At 36.3% G+C, this 17,608-nt stretch overlaps 2 protein-coding genes across 2 annotated transcripts; one reads left to right on the forward strand and one right to left on the reverse strand.

The window, feature by feature from the left end:
* The first annotated feature begins 1,877 nt into the window (after nucleotides 1-1,877).
* Nucleotides 1,878-4,966, forward strand: K444DRAFT_669208 (uncharacterized protein). Its single transcript, XM_024887496.1, has 10 exons — nucleotides 1,878-2,462; nucleotides 2,524-2,900; nucleotides 3,027-3,283; nucleotides 3,342-3,722; nucleotides 3,772-3,929; nucleotides 3,981-4,075; nucleotides 4,134-4,267; nucleotides 4,321-4,380; nucleotides 4,436-4,528; nucleotides 4,587-4,966. Exons 1-10 carry the CDS (start codon nucleotides 2,307-2,309, stop codon nucleotides 4,739-4,741), a joined length of 1,866 nt encoding a protein of 621 aa, XP_024728288.1. The 5' UTR covers nucleotides 1,878-2,306; the 3' UTR covers nucleotides 4,742-4,966.
* A 604-nt stretch (nucleotides 4,967-5,570) lies between these two features.
* Nucleotides 5,571-7,643, reverse strand: K444DRAFT_669209 (uncharacterized protein). The gene has a single exon (XM_024887497.1). It carries the CDS (start codon nucleotides 7,442-7,444, stop codon nucleotides 5,993-5,995), a length of 1,452 nt encoding a protein of 483 aa, XP_024728289.1. The 5' UTR covers nucleotides 7,445-7,643; the 3' UTR covers nucleotides 5,571-5,992.
* Between the last annotated feature and the right edge of the window lie 9,965 nt (nucleotides 7,644-17,608).

Here is a 17,608-nt window from a genome sequence, read left to right on the forward strand (position 1 = left end):
AATTTACTGTCAAATTTGACAAGAATCTACTCTTATTCTCGTGGGTTGGCAATCAACACCAGTGGCTCGTCCTCCCACTCCGATCTGCGAAGACTGATGCACACAAAATTCCGGTAGCAAGACCTCGGTCGCAGCAGAATGAGAGATACAGCTGCTGCGACTACTTCCCGGATTGCTGAACAATTCATTAAATACCAGATCTTGAATGGTCACGTGTTTCCAGCAACTCGAAGCTTATGGGGAGTTTTTCAACGTCTGAGATCTGAGTCATTAACGATCCCTGTATGGGCTGGATGTAATTGCTTGCAACTAGATCAATTTCGAACGACAGACGGACCCTTGAGACTTGGATCTCTGTTCTCTGAAGGGTTCCGCTTTGTGCTTACTGGCTCGGGAAAAAGACGCAATCTCTATATAAGTATCTGCATTCCTTTGTCGAGTGCTAAACTTAAAGATCTCTTAATGCCTATTTACTGTGTTAAAATGCGCTAGCACACGTGACTTAGAAGGAAGCATAGAGTCTTATTTTGATATTTAGCTTTGATATTGTTATTCCGCACAGGAAGAGGCGTGTGTATAGCATCGTTGGCATAACTCTGAGAATCCGATATTGGAATTTGATCTAAGTGTTTCCATTTCCGTCTTATGAGGAGATGCTGGTCTAAACTGAGCTGCCAATAAACAATCCTAAGCCGAGTACGTTGCAAGATAAGTAAGCAAAGGTTTCGTGGGTGAGCTATTAGTTCGAGCCGGCAATCAGAGACTCAATTAGAAACGTTGAAAGGCCGGATTTTCAACCACATCGTTTCGATTGCAGTGGGACCAACTCAAACCTTCCATATCTAAGACGCTAAGGTTGTGTTCGATTTCGCTAATTTAATGACCTAAATGTGGTCAAATCGTCTGGTCACGATTAAATCGATCGCGCAGTTGACGGACTACTAATTTGACGCAATCGCCTCAAATTAGCTCAATTTCACACGCCCTCTCGAGGTCATTTCATCGAATATAAAGCAATTAATAGTAAAACGTGCCTTTCAGAGGTCTTTAAAAGAAGCTTATAATTCACAACTCTAATTTAAATAGAAATAGTATAATTGTAACGGCGGGTAATCAGAGCAATGGTCGAGGCACGAAGATCTCCATTTCATATACACGAGAATCTAAAGATAAGGAGAGAAGGACGTGATTTTCCTAAGATACTTTCGCGTTTTAAAAAGTCAAAAAGTATAAATCGTTTGTGCACATCAAAATTCGATTACTAATTAACTACGAATCGTATCAAAAATAGGGTTAATATATTTTATTCTCCTAATTCTAGCCTATAATTATATCACTTAGTATTAATTAATTCAGGTTGTGGTTAAAAAGTCGTTATGGGCGAAAAAGGGGGACCGTTTGGTCCTTGTTGTGTCGGACCGACTGTATAACTCCTCCCGAATAAGCACCGAAATCGCAATAGAAACCATGTCAGTAGGACAACAGGTCGGAAAGGTGAAGGGTTAATTGTTACTCTCACACTTGGCATTCGCATAGTGTAACCAGTCAAACTCTCCTGTTATCCGCGCCAAGAGCTACAATCCTTTCTCCATACGTCCGTAATGTTGCACGAGATAATTAATAGTGGGACTCACCGTCATGAATATGGGGCGCCAATGGCGGGGTCCACTCTTGGCTGCTTGGCGGAATACTGGGCCCGGTCCCGCTTTGGAGGCTCTAAAGCCTACCAAAACCCTAGCAGCAAGAGTGAATCGCGCGCTAACGCTGGCCCTTATGTGCAAAACCTGGAGGTTGCTGTGTATCAAGTCATCTGCCTGCCTAAACAAGACAAGGACTGTCCAGAGTCTATACCCTTGTGCGGCGACCGGCACGGAATACCACGGTATCTCACGGTCACTCCGCGTTGTGGAGTGGTGGAGTTGTGGATCGTGGAGTGGTGGAGTGTAGTGGATCTGCACAACAAACCTCATCCAGATCGACAGCTCGACTTGCTGTTTCCAGGTGAAAGCTGTCAGCCATGGGGTCTTAGGGGTCCACACTCAAAACTCGACCTGATCGACCGCTCGATTTGCTGTTTGCAGGTGGCACAGTTGTCCGCTGTCGGGATAGAACTTGAGGAACCAACTTGGTGAGATGACGTGTGGGTGACAACCAGCACTAGAGAGTAGTAGAGGCCCGCTATCCCCTCTTTCTCCAGATTTCAGGATTTATCGCGTTCTCGTCCATTGCTCCTTCTCGTCCTCAAAACTCATCGCGTCTGGTGTCACTCTCGGTCAAGCGATCGCAACACCACGCCCGCAAACACCATGTCTGATACTGACAAGACTTCTGCATCTCCGGATGCTGGCTACTCTTCTCACAACGAGCAGGAGAAGATGGCTCAGGATCCCGAGCCGAAACTGGTTGACGCCCCTGCTCGCCGCCAGTCTGTCGCCCTCAATATCGTTGAGAACCCGCTGAAGGTGAGCTTCGCCTCGCAATCGCAACCTGGAGAATTGACGCTGACTCGCTTCACTCTCACAGCGCAGCTCCAAAGAGCAGACCACCGCCAATGCCCGAAGCTTTGCCGAGGCGCACGGTATGGCTGAGCACGCTGCTCTATTTGGACGGGCCGCTCTCGTCGCGCGCGACAGTGAAAGATTCGAGATGCTAACAGAGCTCGATGATCAAGAGCGCGCTGCCCTCATCTACGAGCGGGATCACAAATGGCACGGATCGAAAATGCTTTGGTATTCGATTGCCTTGTGTGCCATGGGAGCCGCCACGCAAGGATGGGATCAAACGGGATCCAATGGGGCCAATTTATCTTTCCCTCAGGAATTTGGTATTGCTGGGAAAGGGAGAGATGAATGGATTGTGGGAGTTATCAATGCCATCATCTTCTTGACGGCCGGTCTTATGTGAGCACGTGACAAGCATGCCCCTGATTTCCCCCCTGATTCCCTCGCTTAGGCCTCTCCTTTATGTCCTCATGGACAAGGCTGTCGGGGAAGACAAAGTACATTTCTAACTGATCTTGCTAAAAGTGGCGCTTTCATCGTCGATCCTCTCAACCACTACTTGGGCCGAAGAGGCGAGATTTTCCTCACGGCTTGCTGTCTTACTGCCACCCCGATCGGTTCTGCGTTCGCAAAGTCATGGCAAGGACTCTTCGCGGCGCGATTCGTCATGGGTATCGGTATCGGGGCAAAGAACGCAACGGTCCCCATCTACTCGGCCGAGATGGCTCCCGCTCGAATTCGAGGCGCCCTCGTCATGTTCTGGCAACTTTGGGTTGTGGCTGGTGAGCTGCGTTCTTAATGTTCGTTTTGAGACCATATAATGCTAATCGTCTCCCGTAGGTATCTTTTTGGGCTTCGCTGCCAACGTGATTGTCAAAGACACTGGCCGCATTGCTTGGCGTCTCCAACTCGGTTCAGCCTTTATTCCATCCTTCATCCTCGGCGCTGGCATCTTCTTCTGCCCTGAGTCCCCTCGTTGGCTCATGAAGCATGGGAAGATTGCTCAAGGCTTCCAATCGATGGCGCGCTTGCGTGCTCATCCCATCATCGCTGCAAGGGACTACTACTACTCGTACATTATCTTCCAGGAGGAAATCAAGGTGGCAGGTGGACTAGGCTACTTCTCCCGGCTACGGGACTGCTTCACCGTACCTAGGATCAGGCGAGCAAACTACGGTGCCTCGACTGTCATGATTGCTCAGCAGATGTGCGGTATCAACAGTAAGCCGCCTCTAGTCTTGTTCCAGTGCTTAGCCCTAATACCTTGCAGTCATCTCTTTCTATAGTTCAACAATCTTTGAAAGAGTCGGCTACACACCAACACAGGCCTTGTACGCATCTCTTGGTTATGGTGCTGTCCAGGTCGTGTTCACCATCCCTACTCTGTTCCTCATCGATACCAAAGGCCGAAGAACCCTGACTTTGATTGTGAGTCCCTCCGAACTTTAGGCAAGGATGTAACTAATCCCCTATACAAAGACTTTTCCCCTCATGTGTATCTTTCTGTTAGCTGCTGGTCTGTCTCTTCTGAAACATACGGGTAGCCGTGGCGAACAAATTGGACCAGTTGTGTTGTAAGTTTGTCAAGAATGTTTGCAATTCTGAGTCTTACTAATTACTTCCTTCAACTAGATTCGTCTACCTCTTCACCATCTGCTACTCCTTGGGAGAAGGACCAGTCGCTTTCCAGTACTCTGCCGAGGTGTTCCCCACCATTCAGCGAGAGCAAGGAATGGCTTGGGCCGTTTGCATCAATAATACTTTCGGTGAGTCGTTTTCATCAAATACATCAACCTCTCACTAACAAAGTCTTCTGTAGCCGGTATCCTCAGTCTAACCTTCCCTCGAATGCAGACCGTCATGACTCCAACTGGTGCTTGTAAGTGGGCTCTGCGGGATCCATCCACGGGGCAATCCGCTGACTCTAACTCTAGTCGGTTTCTATGCTGGGCTCAACCTCATCGCTTGGTTCATGATCTTCTGTTTCGTTAGAGAAACCAAACAGCTCACCCTGGAAGAGATCGACCGTAAGTAAAACCCTGCTCGACGCATGTGGTCTTTTCCGCTGACGTACGTTTCTCGCAGAGGTCTTCTCGGTCCCAACGAAGAGTTTCCTCCACTATGAGTTGACCGTGTGGCTTCCTTATTTCTTCAAGAGGCACATCTTCCGACAGAAGATCGCGAAGCCACCGCCAATCATCGAGAAGGCCGACCTTATTGAAGATGTCCACGGCGAGTAAGCTATCAACCAGAAGCTGAAGACGGAGGTGTGGTGGAAGGGATAAACGTGGTATAAGAACCACAAGCACTGTGGTGGCGGTGCATCGCCTACTTGTTTTTGATTAGCTGCTGTGGACAGGAACTTCCCACATAAAAGCACCTGATGTACAGCCTTTATAATAGCTAGAGTTTTGCCGGCCTTTAGAGGGCGCGCAACTTATAAGAGAACTTACCACTTTTTGCGCCTAATTTGACCGCTTTCCTTTCTTTTGCTGTGTTTGGGTTCCCTAGGCTCGTCAGTGTTACGGTTTCCCTAGGTGCAGCTCCACGGCACTCGAGGAGGGGCAGAGTTGGTCGTAATTCGAAGGGTGAAATGAGAAGCAGGCGGAAGACGGAGAGAACGCGGGAGGCATACTAGTGACTATATCGCCGTTACTGAGTCAAAAAATTATACACGTTGTGACGCTGCACTGTCTGAAGTTTATAATATGGCTGAAATGAGTCGCCATTTATCCATATTCGATAACTCGGCGCAGCCTCGAGCCTCCAAGCGGGCATTCATACATTCAAATAACGAGTCCAGTGCTCACACTCGAAGAAACATTCCTGCATCACCATTCACAAGTGGACCCTAATCACCCAATATGCTCTTGGTACAGTGTGGGATATGAAATGGATTAGTGCGTGCCACCTTTGATTAGGAATAGGCATCTAAACAGTGGCTTGAAGATACGTATGAAGGTATAGTGAAGGGTGCTTCGCTTTGAACTTTGTTTTTTCATAGACGAAAATGAACATTAGACACCGAGATTTGGCAAGCTAGAAGTTTTGAAACGGGTGTGTAGGAGACCGGCAAACAATATTCAATTTGAAAATAAAGGTGATCTGCCTAAGTTTTAAGGATATCAACATTGAAAAATAGTGTTCCGTCGTCGCTGTTCGTAACATGTATTGCCAGCTTTCCCGCTCAAAAGAACATTACCCCCTTCTTCTGTCCTCGAAACGAAGACTCCACGAACCAACCTTAAAACAACCTAGAAATCACCTGAACGACTAAAGTAAAAATATTACTTACTAGTCCCTGGCTCATGACCTGATACGACGACTTGCAGAACTGAATCCTGGTTGGATGGGCTGGTCACATATCTAGAATCGTCCACGTAGCCACGCTTATTTGTTCCATAACGCTCGTCACCCGGAACGGTTGGGGACGGATTTTATGAAGAACCGGAAACAATGAATGGACTCTAACGATCATCCACGCTTTGGCACTAGTCCATCATAGCCTGCTGCTCGCTGTGAACGCGTGCTGTACAGAGATCTTGCCTAGCTTCGGTGCCCTTGCTTGGAATCTCCCTCTCATCAGAATGTATCCTCGAGAACTTCAGTTTCTCCAACCACACGCGACCCCACCGATACCAACACACCCACGACACGAGCGTTAAGGTTGTCGAGAGGAGACACGCGAGCAAGTACACCCAGCCGTACTTCGAAATAACCCTTGGTTGATCCGAAGGCTCAGAGACGTGAAAATTGAAGATGCCGGTTGAGAAAATGGCCGATACGAAGGTGGCAGGAAGGAACACCAACGTCACGACTGCAATCGTCTTCATGGAGTCGGTGTCTTGCTTGTTGATACGGTTGTAAAGCACCGCCGAGAGACTTTGCAGCACATCCTGCGCCATTTTCATATTGCGAAGGTAGAGCTCCGCGCGGATGATGGTTGACTGGATTTCCTCATTCTGTTCCGAGACAAGTCGCCCAGCTGATTGGCTTTGACCAGGCGTGTTAGCTTCCTCGTACTCATCACAGATCTTAACAAGTCTTTGAACGGCTTTTGCGTGCTCAAGGATTGTCGAAGCAGATAACTCGGTATTTGCGAGCTTCTTAGCAAGCCCCGCCAAGTCCGCATTGAGAAGTGTGAAGTCGTGGTCCAGCTCGGCGTATCTACCTAATTTAAGGGAATCGCTGTCTCTGGTCACCCCAAGACGAGATTCGAGGTTGTAGAGTTCTAGGCGCCAACGCACGTACTGATGGGCCTCGTGCTGGATGAACTGAAGGATGACATTGAGTATCATTAGCGGGTGTCGTTGTAGAATTGCTTGATTTAACTTAAGCCATGCAACTAGATCGTTGGCAACTAGAGACCTTTTCTTCAGGTGATCCATAGCCTTCAAGAATATCAAAACCTTCGACGTTCTCTCCTTCAAATCGTATCGTAGAAGACAGAAGAATGAATCATTTTCGAAAGTGGACATTGCTATTTCCAAGCTTGGCGGTGTAGACGTGTTGGCGGACGTTGGGAAGTCAAATCGATATTCAAACATAGGAGCTTTGGCAACCACTTTCTGGAGAAAGGATTGAGAGAACCCAAAGTCTGCACAGACTAAACAAAAGCGTTCCGAGGTAATAGAAAACGGGGTGGATAGCTGGCCAGAGCCAGTTCCAATAGAGATGTGCAGATTCGGAGAGCCAGACCAGGTTTGCAGCGATCCGCAAGAAGCGTTCCACTTCGCATATTTAACGAAGGACTCGAGACCAGGCACGAACTGCTTCTCACACAAGACGTTCAGGTTACCCACATTGAAGTGTATGGGAGGTGGAGCTTGCATTCCAAAGGCATCATCCCTCGTGTTGTTGAATGGCCGCAATGGCGTTAGCTGATACAAAGGCGATTCTGGGAGTACCAGATCGGTTCGCGATTGAGGCCTTCGTGTTTGCATAGTTAGGCTCTTGGGTGTGATGAGCTGGGAGGTGGACGGTCAAAGATGAGGTTGCGCAAGAGATGTTGGGTGCTCAGCTGGCCAGCTTCATCTCGATCTTGGCGCCTCGGCGGGGCTTCATTGGACGGGCTCTCCTTTAGTAACGAAACCTCGTTTATAACCCCCAACGAGGAAATATCAGGTGCTTTCCAGAATCGCTATTGGCTATACACCCTTGAAATGGCCAGTGCTTGGGTGGTGTTATCCTTGGGCCCACTGTAAGTATTCCAGGGAAGATAGTATGTTTTTGTCTCTCTACTGAGGCCATTAGCGGGCTAGCGGACAAATCCGAGAAGCGAAAAGTGATTTTCTGATTTTCTGATTTTCGCGCCCACACCCCCCCCCCCCCCCCCCCCCCACCACACCTCACCAAAAAAAAAAAGTACAGTATATACGCCTTATTCTCGACTACTCCTAACCCCCCCTTAGCTTGCATAGTCCGTAAGGCAAATCCCATGGATTACGAGACACATCTCCATCTCCCTTACTCTCTGTATCCTCCGTACTACCTATATTACTCGAATTATCTATATCTCCTTTGTCTCCTTCTCCTCCAGTATTCTCACCCTCCTCTGCTGCAACCTCCTTCCCCATTACCTTCTGACCTTATATCTGTCTTTATACTTACTTTCTATATCTTATAGGCGGTCGAGGCTTTGGTATAAAGGGTTTTGCAGATATAGAGTAAGGCTTTCCAGACTTAATAGAATTAGTATTAAATTAATGGAAAATATAGACTTTACTATTATTATTATATCTATAATTTATATAAGTACTATCGAATTTGCCTTCTATAACTATATAGCATTTGAAAGGGCCTCTCGGTCTTTTCTTATTACTATAAGTAGTATAAGCTTAAGAGAATTTGGTTCCGTAAGTATATACTAAGCTTGCCTCCAGATTTACCTTACCTTTCTCTAATTTCTTTAGCTCCTTGCCCTGGTATAGCTCTATCTCTCTAACTTTAGCCTTATTATTAATTCGCTTTACTACTTTAGTAGTATTATTAGATAATATAAGAAGATTAAAGTATTATTATAGAAGAGGAAGAAGAGGTTATATATAAGGAGAAAGTCGAGAAGTAGAGGGGTTTATTAGTTAAATATATTAATAGGAGAGGATATTATAGACTAAGTCTGGATTATTAAAAAGTATATTATAAATATTATTTTTCTATTTATTTATAGCTTTATTACCTTTTTTACTGCTTTTGCTTTTACTAAAGCTATTGCCTAAAGCCATATTTAATATATTTTTAATAAAGAAAAGCTTTAATAATAGTATTATATATCGGAATTAAAGTTATTTTTGGAAGGAGGTTAAAATTAAGATTAAGGCTAAGATTAAAGCTAGTATAGCTATATCTTTATTATTTATCTTTAGAATATAAAGATATATATTTAATATAATTATTTAAATCCGAATAAATTTATAATAAATAATACCTAAAAATAGAAATATTAGTATTTAATAGCCCTAGGTTAAGTATATTTAAATATTAAAAAAATTATAATTTTAGATATTATAGTTATAAAGATAAAGATATAAATATTCTTTCTCTTACTAACTTATAAAAGCTAAGATATACTAATAATAATTAAATTATACTTAACTTATATAATTAGCTAATTTACTTTACTAATTATAAATAATTCGAGGTAATTTAAATTTCCTTAAATCTCTATATATAACTTATTATATAAATTTCTATATTTCTATATTTAGTAATACTATAATTATAATTTTTAGATAAGAAGAATTCTCTTATTCTAGTATATATAATTATATTTATTTCTTATTTTTCGAATATATAGTTATTAAATTAGAGAGGCTTAAGAATTCTAAGTAATACTTTCTCCTAAGAGATATATATTCTTAATAAATAGTAAAAGTAAATATAGAATTATATAATAATATAATTATTTCATACTAATAACTTTATTTTCTATAAAACTATAATTCTATTCTATCTTTATTCTAAAACCTCTATTCTTTTTCTATATTTTTTTGACTTTATTATTAATACTAAGAGTTTCTGCCTTTTACTAATACCTTCTTTATTAATACCTTTATTAATACCTTTATTAATACTAAAAGCTAGTATCTGACTGCTTTATAATTTTCCTTTCCTCCTCCGAACTCTTTCTTACTTCTTCTCCAAACCCCTCTTTCTTACCTCTCCTCCTTTAATACTTCTTCTATTAATACCAAGAGCTAGTATCTGACTGCCTTATAACCTTTCTCTCTTTTTCCGAACCCCTCCAAACCCCTTTTCCGAACCCCTTTTCCGAACTCCTCCTCCTTTAATATTTCTACTAATAATACTAAAAGCTAGTATCTAACTACTATTTCCGGATTACTTTTATTTAGAACTCCTATATTATAAGTCTTTAATCTATTTACTCCTTAGAAAGCTAAATTTTAGATTTCTTTTTTCCTTTTCTAATATCTCCTTCTCTCTTTTTCTAATATCTCTTATACCTTTGGGCCCTTTGGAAATATTTTCTCTCGAACTTCCAAAAAAGAGGCTAATTCCTATTTAGATTCTTTTGAACTTTAATACTTTCTCTCTTTCTTTAATATTTATAAAAGCCTTCGGGCTACTATTAAGTACCCCTATTCTTTATCTTGGAATATATACTAACTTATTCTTATAGGAAATAGCCCTTCTTTCTCTAATCTCGATTTCTTTAATATATACTTCTTATTTTCGGGCTATTTAAATATTTCCCCGTTTGCTTTTATAAAATATATACTAACTTACTTTTTAGTTCCCCTTATTTTATTTTTCTTTTAATATTACTATATATATACCTAGTTAGTACTAGTTCTTATAATTTATAGTTAGGCTTTCTATTTATTAAATACCCGGGTATTTTATTTTACTTTTACTTTATATATTTTATTTTATATACTTTATTTTCCTTTTATTATAAGTTAGGACTCAAATAATATTTATCTTAAGTACTTATATTCTCGGATATATAAGACTTCTATAGATCTTTCAGAATTATAAACCAGCCTATTTTAGTTCAGGAGAGCTTTTTCGAAAGTATTTCAGAAGTTATAATATTTACTATAATTCTTTCTAAAGATTAATATAATATAGGTATTTCTGGTCTATTCTCTTTCTATAGAATAAACTACTATTCTAAGTCTATATAAAAGTCCTAATTATCTCTCGAGTTAAAGTATAGATACTTTTTATTTCTATTAAATTAGATATAAAAGATAGTAGGCGCTTTTAGGCTAGACTATAGTACTAGTTAAGTACTAAGACTTCCTATATTTATCTTATAAACTTATAATTCGAGATATATTATATTTAATAGAGCTTTTATATCTAATTACTTTATACTATAATAAAATATCTTAGTATTATAGTTAGGGGAATTCTATTTTATAATCTTATCTATTATTTATAGATTTTCTAGCTAATAAGTCTTGGCTAATAGCTAAGAAACTTATTAGCTATTTTATCTAAAGCCTCTAGAAGCGGAAAGTTACTTTAATAAAGACTTAGTATTAAAAATAGATTTAATTAATTAATCCAAATGAGAAGTTTATAATAGAAGTCTCTTTATATAAGTAATTCTATATAATAAACTCAAGTCCTTATTCCTGGTTATATAAGTAAGCCGTATAAGAAACTCTTTCTGGCCTATTAAAATAGTTCCTGTTTCTAGTTATATAAGTTATAATATATAATAAACTCAAACTTTTCTTAGATTATTTTTAGAAGAATTAGTAAGCTTTTCTAGATAGACTTATTAAGGCCTTGGTTTTTAAAAGTATTAATCTAGCCTTTTTATTTCTCTTTTAGGTAATAGTTTGACTCTTAGGAATTATATACAAATATTGAAATAAATAAAAAGATATACTATATATATTTTCTAGATAGATTAGAATAGAACCTATAGGATTCCTATAATATTTTTATTAAATCTATAATACTAGCTAATAAAGACTTTAATAACCTTAATAAGACTTGAATTATAAGCCTGGCCCTCAGATTTCCTGCTTAACTTAAAGGTTAAATAGTCTATAATAGGTTACCTATTATAGAATATATTATACTTTTTTCCCAAAGAATACCGGATACTAGTAATAGTCCGGAAGCCCTAAAGCCCTTAAGACTTTTTATAAGTTTCGGGCTTTAGGGCTTTTCTATAGCTAGCCGATTATATAGAGTCACGTGACTATACGGGTCCGGTATTAATATAAAGTAATTAGTAACTTTATATATAAATATAGTATGGTTTTTAGTATAGCTAGTCTAATATATTATATATCTATATATAAATACCTATAATTTTATTATTATAATATAATATATCCTTAATATAAAAATCTCTTTATAACCCTAGACTTTTAGGAGCTTCCTCTATACTAAAAGCAGAATATATAATACTATTTAGATATTAAACTCAAAAGGTAAAGAATTATAAAGGCCCTAATAATTATAAGACTTTATAAACTTAAATAGATTTGAGTATTATAAAAGTATTAAATTTAGTAGCCTGACTTTTAAATTATATAAGAACTAATTAAAGAGTATTATTTTAAAGTATTAATTATAAATTCCAAATATATATATATTTATAAGGAAATAAGACCTAAAATAGTACTAAGCTAATTATAAGATATAGGAAAAAGTATATTAGATATTAGACCCATTTTTTCTTAATTACCTTAATCTTAGTAGATATTTATATATAATTTATTAGATCTTATATAATAGGTTTATTTAGGAAAAGTAAGATTAATTAGCCTGAGAAGTTTAATAATAATAGTTAGACTTCCGTTCGGGGTAATAGGCAAAGTACTAGTAATAGCCCGGATACCTTGGGTTTTATCTATAAAGCTAAAGATATTATATTTATTAATTCTCTATATCTAATAAGAAAGAGAAGTAATATATTTATATCTCTAATATATCTATTACTATGAAATAATACTTATATAGTCTATAAGATTAATTATAGTTCCTTTTACTAAAGGAAAGAATAGTAAAATTAAAAGAGAATCTAATAGTCTACTATTATTATTATTATTATTATTATTACTATTAGAATTAGCTTTAATAGTACTTTTAGTAGTACTTTCCGTATTATCTTACGGCTTTTAGAGATTAGTAAATAGAAAAGAATCCTAGTATATATAAGTTAATTAAACCTAAAAATAAAAAAGGATCTATAGAAGAAATAAAGAATAGAAGCCAGAATTAAAAAAGAGAATTATATATATATCTTTATTTACTTACTAGTTTATTAGATCTCTTCTTATTTTTAAAGTTTTATATTTATACTAGTAAGTAATACTTTTCTGGGCTCTCTAGACCTCTTTAGTCTATTATTTAATCTTCTCAAGTTACTATATTTTCTGAGTATTTTCTAGCTTTTTATAAGTAATTTTAAAATAGAGATCTTTATATAGAGTTTTCTTTTAAGTATTTTCTAGCTCTTTATAAGTAATTTTAAAACGAATATCTTTATATAGAGTCTTATTCTGGTATAAAACAAGAAAAATTATTTAGATATCCTTAGGGCCTAGATATATATTATAGCAGGAAAGATTAAAAACAGTTTAGATAGAACCTGGTAAAACTATAAGTTCCTGGACTCTTTTATTATTAGGACTAGTATAGAATACTAATTTATTTATATTATTAATAAATTAATAATAGTAAATAGATTTACTAATATAGAAAGAGAAGTAAAAAAGTAGCTACTAAGAAACTATATTAGAAAGAATAGAAAAGACTCGATTATTTATTTTAAATTAAAAGCTATCTATTAAAAAATATCTATTAGAATTTATATAGAGAATCTAGTAAAAGAAATAAAAGAAAACTTACTACTAACTTCTTTAGAAAGTTAAATAGTTCTTTGCTTAGCTCTCTAATTCTTTATATTATTAAATGCCTATTTATAGAAAACTAGCTATAAAACTATAGTCTGTAATTCTATAAGACTAGATCCGGCTATATTTTAATTTATAAGATCTTAAAGGGCTCCAGATAGCCTATTATTAGTATAAGAAGCTATAGCCTAGGTAGCGGCCTAAGTAACTCTTGTATTTATAGCCCGTTAAGCTTATATAATAGTATAAGTATTATTAGAAAAGTAGTTAGGTCAAGTAATATAGCTTATAGTAAAAGAGAATATAGAAGGAAGTAGTTATAGGGCTATTAGAGTAAGAAGAGCCTGAAGTAAAATAGAACTAGTACCTAATAGCTATATAATAATAGTAACTAGAGAAATAGATATAATAGATATTCCTGGAAGAAAAGATATAAAATAAGAATACTAAAAAAAGCTAGGGATCTAAAATATTTCAGATATAAAAAAAGGAGCAGATATAGACGGAATTCCAGAACTATAAGATTTAAGTCTACTAGTATTACTATTCTGGGTAAGTAAAGCAGTAGCCTTTATATTATATTTATTATTAGTAAATTAATAGAACTTATAATATTAGATATTACTATACTAATATTTGGCTATAGGGTATATAATATTAGGGCAGGTTTTAAGAAATAGTAATACTATTTTAAGAAATAAGAATTTGAAAATATAGAATATTCATATAATAGATAAACTTAATAATTCTATTAGTATTACTCTTAAAAGTAAGAAAGGGATTTCGAAAATAATATATTTAATAATAAATAATACCTATTTTAATATATCTAATTATTTTATAACTGGCTTATTTAATTACCCTATATTATTAGAAGTATTACTAATAAAGAGCCATTTCTGGATAAAGTCCTGGACTATTAGGAACTATATAGGTATTCTTCTGGCCTATATATTATTTATATATTCTATATTTATTAGGATAACTTATTTAAGGATTCTATTCCGTATAATAGTAGTATTATATTTACTAGTCGGCTTCTCGGACTCTCCTAATATTAGTAGCTATCCTAAGGCTATATATACCCGGATTATATATTAGAGCTAGTAGTAAGCTTGAATATATAATCGGTTACTATTTCTATTAGTATCTTTTATATAAATATCGGCCATATTTATACTATAAGATATAAGCTTCTAATAGTACTATTCTAGTATTTCTCTCGGTAGAAACTTGTTAATATCTATATTAGTATATAAATAAACTATCCGTATAGAGCTATATAAGGTTATATTACTTACCCTAAACTAAATAATTATTAAGAATTATATTATAAAGCTCTATATTTATAGGGCGACCCTAGTACTATATCTCGCCTAGAGGCCTTATATATAGTCTAAATGGCTTGCCGGCTACTATATTAGGCCTAGATCTATCTTTTCTAATTCTATAGATATTTTATAAATCTATAAACCTATATATCTTATTTTGGATTTACTATATATAAAGTACTAGTAAAGTAATCCGGTCCTATAAGTATTAGTAATTATAACTCCTAATATAGGCCAGTTCCTGAAAGTAGTTCTATATATACTAATTGGAATTAGTTATATAATCCGGTACTATAATACTAGACCTAATAGCCTTAATAAAAAGTAGTATAATTATTAGTACCCGATATTTCCTTCTAATAATAGAAAGAATAAGAGGCAAATATAGGGAAACGGAATTACTTATATATTACTAGTATAGCTAGCTTTTCTAAAGCTTCTACTACTAGAATTCAATCTACTAATTCTCGGTATTTTCCCCAGAAATAAAGTAGTTCTTTATATATATAACTAATAGATTAGCTATCCGTAAGAATATAAAGTATACTTTAGTAATAAGAGAGAGTTTAGAGCCTTAATTAGCCCTAAAGAAGTAAGAGTAATAGCCTATTTAAATACAAATCTAAAGATACTACTATATAACTAAATAGGTAATCTAATTAGAGATTTTAATATATACCTAGATAATATTATATAAATAAGTATTAATATAAGTATATATCTTAATTCCAAATAATAATAGCTTATTATATCTATTAATTAACTAAATCTAGTCTGGCCCAGATATAATATATTTTCCCTTTTTGGATTATATCCGTTATATTCGTAATATAATTGCCTCGGGATCCAGGAGTTATAATATTATATATAAGCTTTCCCTATAGATAATAAAATATATTAGTAAATAAGGCCCTAACTTTCCAAGCTAGGGCAAAATAGTAAAGTATAGAAAGACTAACCGGATTACTAGTAAACCTTATTAATAGAAGTATATATATAAATACTACTATCTATAACCTATAATCCGCCTATTATTTAGCTTATTTTATAGTATTATAAATAGTTACTCGTCTGCCGCTTGCCTATTTATTATAGTTATATAGTAAATAAAACCAAGCTTCTTATATATATAAATAATTCTAGTAATTAAAGCTATATAATTATAATTCTTAAGATCCTTAAGCATTTCCTTATCTATATCTTCCAGATAATATAGGATTATAATCTATATATAAAGGAAAGATATATCTGCTATTTAAATATATATTTGGATATTCTATTCTTATAGTTACTATTGGACCATATATGAATTAACTAAGATTCTATATAAATCTTTTAATCTATTTATAATTTCTTTTTAATTAATATTTATATAAGCCTATTTAGTAATAGCTTTGTAATATAGTAATAGATTTATTAAAAGTCATAATATTATTTTAATAAAATCTACTAAGTTATTTTAATAGGAATTAAATTCAGGATATACTTTATTATTATAATATATTTTTTAGTAATATAAGTACTAAAAAACTCGAATAATATTATTTCTATATAATTTTATTAATTAATTACTAAAAAAAAGTAATTAGCCGGCTTCTTAGTTATTTTAATAGTTTAATTTTCTTATTTCTAACCTCGGGAATATTAAGGAAGTTATTAGACCCCTATTAATAGTATTAAGGACTAGAAAGGCTTATTGCCTATCAATTACCTGACTATAGTAATTTATAATAAATACTTAATTTTATATTATACTACCCGGCCTAATTTTGGCACGATTTTATGCGGTAGTATGGGCTCTCACTTCGTTAATTAGACAAGCAAGCAGCCTTACTATTGTTGCGTTATCCAAGCCGAAAGTCACGTGTGGGTGCTATACCCCTAATTAGGAATTCTGCCTTGGGGAGGAGGGGGAGGGGTGTACGGGGCGCCAGTGCGAAAATCAGAAAATCAGAAAATCACTTTTCGCTTCTCGGATTTGTCCGCTAGCTAGCTGTGGGCCTCAGTACTCTCTCATATTTCAATGTGTAACTAGCCATCGTGCTAATTCTGGGAGTTCTAAAGCTTATCTCTACTAATACTAGGACCTTAATAGGCTAGGGCCACGCCGTCACGCACCTTCGGCGCGCGACAGCATGCGGAGCACACTCACGTGTAAAGCACATTTATATTCAAAGCACATATATATTCAAAGCACATTTATATATGAAGCGTATTTATTTATAAAGGGTATTTATATACGGAGCGCATTTATATGCGGAGCATATGCGCATACCTTGAGTGCACGAGCATGCATTGAGGATATACTTTTTAAGTGATTATAAGGGGTAAGGGAGGGACGTGCTTCTTACCCGCCTTTTGTGCGCGTGCCGAGGGCTAAAGAATAGCCGGAGAAAAAAAAAGCCTTACCTTATAATAAAATTGCAAAAATTAGCTTGCTAAGTGCGGGGAAAGGGGGGCTAGAAGGGAATCAAATTCTTAATTGCATAAGCACTCTCTCTGGGCAAACCCTAGAACGGGTGCTTATGCATCTAAAAGAGAGTCGAGATCCAAAATTACTGCTTTGGGCGTACATCCATGTTTTAGGAATGCTACGCGAGCAAAACAGCCTAAAGGGGTGTTGCAGGGGTTGGCAGGGCCACACTGATATGATATGTATAACAACGCCCGAAGGAAGATACCCTCCTCAAAGTCTCCAAACCTAGATGACGGCCAACACTCCCTTCCTACCTCGGTCAACTTTACCGTTCTAAGACCACTTGCGACATTAAATACAACATATCAACTGCCAAATGCACCACAGCTAAATCTAAATCAAACGAAAAATAACGAAACTATCTTCTTCCATCGAATCCAAAACCAAACCTAGTAAGAAAACTCAATCAATCAATCAATCACTTTCAAGAGCAAAGTTAGCACACCTTCAAAGTAG

This window comes from Hyaloscypha bicolor (genome assembly GCF_002865645.1).
Source record: "Hyaloscypha bicolor E unplaced genomic scaffold K444scaffold_182, whole genome shotgun sequence".
Taxonomy (NCBI): domain Eukaryota; kingdom Fungi; phylum Ascomycota; class Leotiomycetes; order Helotiales; family Hyaloscyphaceae; genus Hyaloscypha; species Hyaloscypha bicolor.